The sequence below is a fragment of the Panicum virgatum genome, chromosome 5K (genome assembly GCF_016808335.1).
Source record: "Panicum virgatum strain AP13 chromosome 5K, P.virgatum_v5, whole genome shotgun sequence".
Lineage (NCBI taxonomy): Eukaryota > Viridiplantae > Streptophyta > Magnoliopsida > Poales > Poaceae > Panicum > Panicum virgatum.
The window spans coordinates 51,956,510-51,966,670 of NC_053140.1; the positions used below are offsets into that span (position 1 = coordinate 51,956,510).

Consider the following 10,161-nt stretch of genomic DNA (forward strand, 5'->3'; position numbering starts at 1 on the left):
ACGGAGTGGTTGGCTTCGTGGGCTGTAAGGACATGGAGGCAGTGGGCTAGTTGGGCTGAAATTGTATGGAGTTAAAGGAGTTAGACAGGCCTCATATAATTTCGGGTATTTCGGGTAGTTCGGTACTGTGGCTTGAAACCCGAATTACCCGTAATATTTTCGGGTACCGTGGATTGAAACCCAAATTAAGTTCAGATTTTTTGGGTTCGGATCTTTCAGATTCGGGCTTGGGTTTTTTGATTTCGGGCTTCGGGTTCGGATAATTTGCCCACCCATACGCGTCGGGAACTCGCTCACTGGACTACTTGAGAGCAAGGGGCCGTTAAGTTAAAAAAAATTTCACCTCGAAATTTGTGCCTTCTCTTTGAACACATGTATGGAGTACTAAATATAGTTAAATAACAAAACTAATTGCACAGTTTAGATGTACACGACGAGACGAATCTTTTGAGCCTAATTAGTGCATAATTAGCCATAAGTACTACAGTAACACACATGTGCTAATGATGCGGTCAAAGGCCTCAAAAAATTCGTCTCGCGGTTTCTAGATGACTTCTGAAATTAGTTTTTTAATTAATGTCCGAAAAACCCTCCCAACATTTGGTTAAATATTTAATGTGACTCTTAAACCAAAAAATTTCATCAACTAAACACCCCGAGTGAGTCACTGATGGCTGGACCTGGCACCAACCGGCACCCACCACACCCACCAGTGAGCGTACCCCACTATCGCACCCCCGGTCCCCCGCACATGGGCCAGCCGGTGCCCTGGCCCACCGCTCGCCCCGCCGCAACGCGTCCTGGCATCCAGCCTCTCACCGATTCGTGGGACCAAGGATTGATAATCCCACCTGTCAGTGGTGGTGGTTGTCAACGAAGAGAAACCCAGCGTAAGCCAGCTTGCGCCGACAGGCGGGGGCCAGCGAGGCGAAATGTGACCGCGGGGGGCAGTTTGGGAACAGGCGAGGCGGGGCGCGGGCCCCGGCGGGGGGGGGGCGATATTTGCAGGGGCAGTTCGGGTAGTTCGCCGCAGGGGGGAAATTTGAAAATCACGCAAGAGGGGAGAGATCCGGGCCGTGCGTCGCGAGGAGGATTCGGAACGGGAGGGCGCGGGCCGTCGGATGCCGGCCGCCGCCTGCGCCGCCTACGGCTATTTAACCCCGCACTGCCGACGCCGCACTCACCCCGGCCCTCCTCTACCTCCCCGATCTATCTCACTCCCTCGCCGCCGGCCGCCTCACCGTTTGGATCACCTCCTACCTCGTAAGCATCTCTGAACTGCCTTCGTCAGCGAGTTTTTGAATCGCACTGCGTCACTTCTGATTCGTTTGGCGATTTGGGCCGTTGTTTGCTAGGATTTTTGTCAGTTTTTCTTATTGCGTCGTTTTCGCGATGTAGCCGGTAATGCGCTTGGATCTGCTGATTTCCACCGAGGCATGTCCTGTGCCAGTGCTTGTTTTGATCCATTTCGACTAAATGATTCGATTAGTTTAGTGAGAGTGCGTAGTTGTGTGGGATCTCTGGTGTTAGATTTGTGGGAATTCGTTGTACTTCTGCGCCTATTCACTCGATCTCGGGAATGTAACTGTTAAATGTAGCGAGCTTAGTGGGTTTATTATGGTAACCTAACCACAAATTTGGGCTATGAATTTTCGGACTGAAGCTGGATCTGAAACCGACGTCTCCATTTGAGCGTTTTAGCTCGTGAAAAATCACGCGGAATTCTGGAGTCGTAGATCTGATATAGATGCTGATGCATTTAGTACGTTGTTGGCGATTCTGCGATTGATGTGTCTAAGGTGGTTTACAAACCCCAGATCTGGATGTTCGCTATGTGATCCATGACAGAGTTCAGTGACATTTCGGATTGGAACAGTATGGACTTGTTTCTCCGTATTTCAGAGGATGTTAGATGTTTGTTTGCTTCAAATATCGTTGGTTGTTTTTTCAAACCACGTATCTATGATTAGCTGAGAGCTCCAACCTGATGAAATTGCCACCCCTTGCATATGTGTTGGGAGCAATTATCTTTGTTAAACCTGCCCACACATCCACATGATGTTGTATGGTAGCCATATATGCACTGGTTTAGGGCAATGTGAGCTTGCTTGCACCCTCATTTATGATCTCAAAGTTCTGATTCAGTTGTAAATGGCTGGACAAGAGGACATGCTTGACTTGATCAACTTGAGTAGGGTAGCCAGTAGCAAATGTTTTGCTTTGTCACTGTATTTTAAGTTAGTGCGCTTGCTGCAGCATCTGAAATTAATTCCCATGTGCTTTCCTTTTTTTTTCTAGGGTGAAGATGAGAGAGATCTTGCACATCCAGGGTGGGCAATGTGGCAACCAGATTGGTGCCAAGTTCTGGGAAGTGGTGTGCGATGAGCACGGCATTGACCCTACCGGGCGGTACACTGGCAACTCTGACCTGCAGTTGGAGCGTGTCAATGTATACTACAATGAGGCCTCCTGTGGCCGCTTTGTGCCCCGTGCTGTTCTCATGGACCTTGAGCCTGGGACAATGGACAGTGTCCGCACTGGACCCTATGGGCAGATCTTCCGCCCTGACAACTTTGTGTTTGGGCAATCTGGAGCTGGTAACAACTGGGCTAAGGGCCATTACACTGAAGGTGCTGAGCTCATCGACTCTGTTCTGGATGTTGTGAGGAAGGAAGCTGAGAACTGTGACTGCTTGCAAGGTACTTAAGCTTGTTTACAATAACTGATTGCTAATATGACTGTAAGTTCAGTTTCCGTTGAAGCAATTAGAGTGAGATGCTCATGTGAAAGTATCTCCTACTTTGAATTTTTTACCATGCATATGAGTTTTGGCTCTGATGCAACAAATTGTGTCCAATTCATATGTCTGCTGCTATCCATAGCATGATGACGTGTAGTTATTATGAGCTGCTTTTGCTCTTGAACCTTAGTCATTTGCTCGTCTTAGTTGAAATCATGTGTTTCTGCATTGTCCTTAAGGACATTTGTACTTATTACTGATTGCTTAGTAATTTCGTATTTGAGTACCTATCATGTGTGCTGTTGGCATATTTTTGTCACCTGACCAGCAATTCTTTTATTCATCAATTTATATTGAACAAATGGAATACATAACATGCTGTTATAACTGTGATTATACAATCACCTGTCTGTGTCCTGTATCTTAGTTATCATTTGTCTTTTTATTGCCCAAGCACCTTTGACATCTTAACAAACATTAACACCATCTGTTTGTGTTCAGGATTCCAAGTATGCCACTCTCTTGGTGGTGGTACTGGATCTGGTATGGGTACACTGTTGATCTCAAAGGTCAGGGAGGAGTACCCTGACCGCATGATGCTGACGTTCTCAGTTTTCCCCTCACCGAAAGTATCTGATACCGTGGTTGAGCCATACAATGCCACTCTTTCAGTCCACCAGTTGGTTGAGAATGCCGACGAGTGCATGGTTCTTGACAATGAGGCCCTCTATGACATTTGCTTCAGGACTCTCAAGCTGACCACACCTAGCTGTAAGCAGCTTCAATCTTTCTCAGTTTCATCTTCTCAGTACTGTGGATATATGCATACTTGTGTTGCCTGTGTATGATAACATATCCTGCATGTTTGTTAATTTCTGCAGTTGGGGATTTGAACCATTTGATCTCTGCCACCATGAGTGGGGTCACCTGCTGCCTTAGGTTCCCTGGTCAGCTTAATTCCGATCTCCGGAAGCTGGCAGTGAACCTGATCCCCTTCCCCCGTCTCCACTTCTTCATGGTCGGCTTCGCCCCACTGACATCCCGTGGCTCCCAGCAGTACCGTGCCCTCACAGTCCCCGAGCTCACACAGCAGATGTGGGATGCCAAGAACATGATGTGTGCCGCCGACCCTCGCCATGGGCGTTACCTCACTGCCTCAGCCATGTTCCGTGGGAAGATGAGCACCAAGGAGGTTGATGAGCAGATGATCAATGTCCAGAACAAGAACTCATCCTACTTCGTGGAGTGGATCCCCAACAACGTGAAGTCCAGCGTGTGTGACATCCCGCCGAGGGGCCTGTCCATGGCGTCCACCTTCATCGGCAACTCGACCTCCATCCAGGAGATGTTCCGGAGGGTGAGCGAGCAGTTCACGGCCATGTTCAGGAGGAAGGCTTTCTTGCACTGGTACACAGGCGAGGGCATGGACGAGATGGAGTTCACTGAGGCTGAGAGCAACATGAACGACCTGGTGTCGGAGTACCAGCAGTACCAGGACGCGACTGCAGACGAGGAGGGTGAGTATGACGAGGAGGAGGAGATGCACCCCGAGGACATGTGAGACCTGATACCCATGAGGCTTGGTGGTTCTACCCTTCTAGAGCTGGCAGATTTCGATGGGTTGCGTTCCTTCCGTGTTGTTGCCATGTTGCTACTGTTAGCGTACCATCCTCCGTCGTTGTTGATGCATGTATTTTCCTTGTGCTATGGAATCTTGCTTTTGGTACTGTGTCACTTATGCTGCTAGTATGCTCTGCGTTAAGAGGTTTCTGGAAAATTTGAGCCTTTCGTGTTGATGCTTCTATGCGGTGAGGTTTCTGTTCCATGACCTGGCTGCTTCCTAGAATTACTTGTTCGGTTTGATGGGGTTCGAAGAGGACCAGAGGGAATCAAATGGTGATTAAACCTCTATAGGTCAGGAATTTAATTCCTCTAATTTTCTTCAGACGGGATTAATCGAACAGGTTTTCAAAGTAAAGCAACGGACATTACATGATAAGTTACCACTATCTGTTTTTCATTCTTGATTGGAAAAGTCTAAATTACCATCCTGTAATATAGCTGAAGTCTGGATAACCCTCTAAAATAAAATTTGGTTCAATTTATCCTCTAAACTATGCAATTTAGTCCATTTTACTCCATAATACAATTTGTCTTTTTTTCTTCATACACAAGTGAATTTTAATTTCAAATTTTGCAGAGTAGTAGTGGACATCACAATGCATATTAAAAAAATTGTTATAATTTTTTCATCATTATTTTTTATATAATTTTGAACTCCAATAATTAATTTATTATTAAATTATTAAATATAAATATGCTAACCTATTAAAATAATAATAAAAAACTGTGATATATTTTTCTAAAATGTGTTATGATATGTACTATTATCTTGTAAAATTTGAGCTTAAGACTCCACATATGCATGGAGAAATGAAAAAGACAAAGTGTTAAGGGATAATTTGAACCAAAGTGTATAGTTTGGGGGCAAAATGAACCAAACAATAGTTTAGGGGACTATCCAAACTTTGATTATAGTTTAGGGGAGTAATTTAGACTTTTTCCTTGATTCAATGTGTCTTTAATTTCCTTGAGAGGAGATTAACTGATGTTAAGGTGAAGCAACGGTACAGTTATATGATAATTCACCCCTACCCCTTTTCTTTCTCGATTCTCCGTGTAGCGTGTTGTCTTCCAAACTCCTCTCGTTTGTAATTTAAATTTCCTTGAAAAAGGTCGTTTGCCTGGTTAATCCTTACATCCCTGGCATCCACTTTGCCAGTGTAGTGTAGAGTGCTGACTGATGGAATGGTAAAATGGGATGATATGGCTGGGAAATGTAAGACACATTCGGCATTTTATACAACAATTCACAAATAGAGTATCCGAGCAAGCAAATTGACAGCTCAAGTATCCATTTTGCTTCTTTCCTCTAATTCTGTGCTGTACAATGGTTTGTTTGTGAACAATAAATCCTGAGATAAAATCTGGTACAGAAGAATGAATGAAACACTTCACATCCATTAATGTACAGAGCGTCTATCTTTTGACTACAGGGTATCATTGCTGCAGAGCTTGTGCTTCAAGCAGAATGTTCGAGGCCAAATTAACATCATTGTTTGTCAATACAAGCGCTTGAACGGCAGAGCTACGATCGAAGCCCATGGACACGAGCGCGGCAATAGAGGATTCTGGGGGGTCTTGGGTAGCTGTGTGCACAGGCTGAATGAAACACAGTGATCAGAAGCAGAGGACTCTGAATGAAACATAGTAGAGTCAAACACAACGAACAAATGGACACCGACCTATAAAATGGGATCAGTTCGAGATTAACATCTTTGGTTAAGGTGCTCACATCCTAAATATCGAACGTATTTTTTTTATTATCCATTTTCAAAATAAAGTATAAAAAAGATAGTCAGGCATAAATAATCAAGACACCACTCAAGTGTTGTAAATCATGCGCTACTTATGGTTCTGGAGGACTCCCTGATTTAGTACCTAAAATCTGCTGATCCCACAGAAACTTCAATATATTGCAACATCTATCATGTATAAGGTTGTAGCAATAATACTTGCCTGAGTTTGATGTACCTGGGGAGAAGAAATGTTTGCATCATTTTCTGTAGTCGGCAACCCTTGATAAGGATTGCTAGAAAAGGGCCACGATACCCGCGAGAAGAGTGATGTTACAAACTCTGGGAACTATTAGAGAAAATTCAATGTTAGCTGTTAAGAGTGCTCATCACATTTCAGGAAGGATCTTGAAAGCATTATCTTCAACCTGCGGATGCCAAATGTATTCAGGCGATACAAAAGGCCAGCTATTATGCCAGAAACTCCAGGTACAACAGAACGTCTTCCAGATGAGCAAAGAAGCTGAGGAAAGAGAGGAAATATGTAAAAGATGTGATATAGAGGAAGATTTGAAACAAGGAAGGCAAAGGTATTTTAGAACTGAACCTGGAGTCCAGCCAAATATACAAATGACTTATCACTTAAGCTCAGTCGAAATATGCGGAACCTCATTGAGACCGGAATGTCAAAGAAGAATGGCACATAAGATGCAAAAATGAGGCCATAGGGTCCTGACGTCAGAGGATTTATAGAAGGATCTGCAATTCTGACACTAACTTGTCACATAAAACTATATAGAATATACAAAAAAGTAAAGTTTGTATTGTAAAACAAGAAAAAGGAATGATGACAAGCACAAGTAAAAAATAATAAGGATAGTTAGTATTGTTCATTCTCTTAGCTACTACCTTGTTCTCTAAATTTACAATAGAATAAGGCAAAGGTATTTTTTCAAACTCAGGATTGCACTTTTCATGGGATGGAGCGAGAAGGTGAAATGTGACAACAGTTCAAGCAGGATTTAACAGAGGTATGTAATACAAAGAACCGACAAAAGGCATACCTTTCAGGTAACCTAAAGCAAGGATCTGAAGCAGGACAGACACCATGGTTGAGAATACAATGAAGACCTATATGTTCACTACATCAGCATAAGTAAATGATGGTCGATAAACTGCATGTCAAATGCCTTGAGCACAAAATTACTTACAGCATACTTGTTAGAACCTATTTGCCTTTCGAACACCCTGAAGTAGTACAGCAGCGCGGCTCCAAATATCAGCTCAGGGGTCGACGAGAAAGCAAACAACGAGGTAATAAGCCTCCATATACTCAGCCTTTCGTAAACATTCTGCATTGAATAGGGATGATGGGCCAATTAGCTGCATATTATGGCACTGCAGTCCCTGTAATCATCTAGGCTCTAGCCAATTGCAGTTGAAACAAGGACAAGTTTATGTTCAAAAAAAAAAACAAGGACAAGTGCATGGACAATTCTGCTAGGCACGCATGGACAAAAGAGCTAAACACGCATATACAACGAACCAGGAATTTACCTGCAAACACTACTCATTAATTCGACAAAAAAAATATCAAGCAAGTGTTGCCCTCAGTGAAAATGTTCGCCGGACCACCGAGGATCTCACTATTCACTACAAAAGCGTAAGGGCGACTTGCCTGGTAGGAAAGGCCGAGGTCGAGGAAGCGGCCGCGGAAGCCGAAGGGGACGGAGAAGAGCGCGGAGGCGACGACCACGGCCCTCGATGCCGGCGCATTGTCTGCGGAGAACCAGATCGGATCGTGGTAAGATCGAAGCCGTAGGCCGTAGCACGGCAACCGCTTCGAATCGAAAAGGAGGAGTAAAATATGAGAACGAAGGAGCTCGTGGGCGTACGGAATCCAGGGAGCCCGCCGTTCATCGCCGGTAACCGCCGTGGCGGAGGCGGCGAGCGGCTCCGTGCCTGAGCTGGCCCGGTCTGCCTGCTGCCAGGGAGCAGCAACTTTTTTTTTCTTCTTTTGAGTGGAGGAGCAGCAACTTCTAGAAGCGCTGGAGAGTGGAGACGAGTCAGTCCACTGGAGCCCGCACACACAGGATGCAAATTTTGCTGGGCCTACGTTTCAAAAAAAAAGTTTAGTTGGGCCTGTTAGGGAACCAGGCAGCCCACAATATTGATACGGGCTCTGGAGCCTGGGCCAACCCAGTCGACCTAACAGTCTACGAAGGGGTTATTGGGCTACGCGCCAAAAGTTGATGTGTGTGCTTTCAAAAAACTGGTGTGAACATTTTAACTTTTTTTCAGCACATCTGAATGATTTTTTTTAACACGCTCAACATTTGTGATGGTTATTATTTTTAACCCATTTGGTCACATATGTATTGTTTTAGTACATGTACCTTACTTTCTGCTTTTCTTTTTTGATGATTGAAAGACCACTGTGTACTTCGGCAATATGTTTGGAAAAGGCGAAAAGCACAGCAAGATAATAAACACTAATCTTACTATTACTAATTAGATGCTTCTTTTGAAGCCTTCAGGTGAAGCCACCTAGAATCCTAGGTGGACGGTCTAAAAAATAGAGAAATCCTACAAATTTTCACAAAAATCAGAAACATCCGGCCATCAATTCGGCGACTCTAATCATAATAGCCATTAGATCTATTTTTTTAATAAATTATCCACATTTGCCATTATGAAAATAGACTAAAGTAACCCCCTAAACATGTATCTAAATTACACCTCTGCCATTATAAAGAACTAATCTAAAGTAACCCCTTAATCTTCATGTAAATTACCCACTTATGCCATTATAAAATAATATCAAATAACCCCCTTATTTTTTATATATATTATCCAATGATAACATAATAAAAAGTTAGAATGAACTCCAAATCTGAATCAAAATTATGTTATTATAATAAAATCTTAAAGCGCATCAATATAAAATTCTAAATTACTATTTCTATCATTATTAATATATATAAACATACTAACCATAATGTGTTTGTCACCATATATTTATGTATAAGAAAAGATATAAGAATACCAATTTTCATGTTGTCACATAGCTCAAACAAAGTGTTCAATTAAACACATATCAAACATATATGGAGGTGTGATGTGAAGTGAGAAAAAATTGTTAGTAACTAAATCTATCACATTTATTACAATTACATAATGATAAATATATATATCTTTGCGGTACTGGATTAAAATATTTAATTAGTTAAAGAGAGTGTGAGATAGATAATTATTAGATACTCTAACTAATTCGTGTAGGAGCACGAGTTGATAGACTAGTAAAATGTCTAAAGAGGGGTTCCACCAACCGATCTTATCATCTGCCGCAATGTGCTAAACCGAGAGCTTTAGCAATGTCGCAATTCCGCGCCCACCGGCCTTTGCCAAAGTCGCCATCTCCGATCGACACCGCACGAGGACCGGAAAAAGTGGCGAGGCCCTGCGTAGCCAATGTGATCTGCGTCGACGCAGATGGATTAATGAGTCGAATAAAGATCGATTAGTCATGAAATTTATCATATTATAACTTTTTCTGTGCATAATCAATGGTTTCGACCGCTGTTGCCCACTTGGCTGGTAGAAGAAGTGAAGAACTGTGGAAAGGTTTATTCCAAATAAGATCGACTGGGATTCGGCAGCCCCATCAATCAGGCCGCCACTTTCGGCCACGCCATTTTCCTCTCTCAATTCTCAAACCTGTTCAACTTTCACTTCCCATCGTCAAGACCGAGTTAGGCACGGCGCTGCCGCTGGATTCATCCGCAGAGACTCAAAGACTAAGCAAATCTCGTCACTTGCAGAGCATGTTAGCCTGTTAGGCACCTGATAACATCGAGTCGTGCAGAGCTTTCAAAACGCACACGCTACCAGCGCAGGTGACACCGCCGCGGACACTCCATTGAGTTCCTTGGCTGCCGACCTGCCGTGAAGGAAAAACTGGCCGCATCGGACAAAGATAAATTGGCCGGATCCTCCCTTCTTTGTATCAATGAAATGTAGGCACAATCACATACCCATTCATTCAAAAAAAAGAGGCCGGATCGC

At 43.5% G+C, this 10,161-nt stretch overlaps 2 protein-coding genes across 5 annotated transcripts; one reads left to right on the plus strand and one right to left on the minus strand.

Moving 5' to 3' along the window:
- The first annotated feature begins 1,077 nt into the window (after window positions 1-1,077).
- Window positions 1,078-4,528, plus strand: LOC120708398 (tubulin beta-4 chain). Its single transcript, XM_039993632.1, has 4 exons — window positions 1,078-1,263; window positions 2,299-2,699; window positions 3,242-3,511; window positions 3,622-4,528. The coding sequence occupies exons 2-4, from the start codon at window positions 2,306-2,308 to the stop codon at window positions 4,299-4,301; spliced, it is 1,344 nt and encodes a 447-aa protein (XP_039849566.1). The 5' UTR covers window positions 1,078-1,263; window positions 2,299-2,305; the 3' UTR covers window positions 4,302-4,528.
- Window positions 4,529-5,628: 1,100 nt separating this feature from the next.
- Window positions 5,629-8,132, minus strand: LOC120708399 (rhomboid-like protein 20). Of its 4 annotated transcripts, none has more exons than XM_039993636.1 (9): window positions 7,992-8,132; window positions 7,775-7,875; window positions 7,308-7,448; window positions 7,161-7,227; window positions 6,704-6,855; window positions 6,518-6,619; window positions 6,335-6,445; window positions 6,046-6,098; window positions 5,629-5,962 (listed from the first exon to the last, which is right to left on the minus strand). In XM_039993636.1, the coding sequence occupies exons 1-9, from the start codon at window positions 8,014-8,016 to the stop codon at window positions 5,863-5,865; spliced, it is 852 nt and encodes a 283-aa protein (XP_039849570.1). In that variant the 5' UTR covers window positions 8,017-8,132; the 3' UTR covers window positions 5,629-5,862. The 4 variants fall into 4 exon arrangements, with proteins under 4 accessions (XP_039849570.1, XP_039849568.1, XP_039849569.1 ...); XM_039993634.1 differs by having other exon boundaries at window positions 6,320-6,445; XM_039993635.1 differs by lacking the exon at window positions 6,046-6,098.
- Window positions 8,133-10,161: the final 2,029 nt, after the last annotated feature.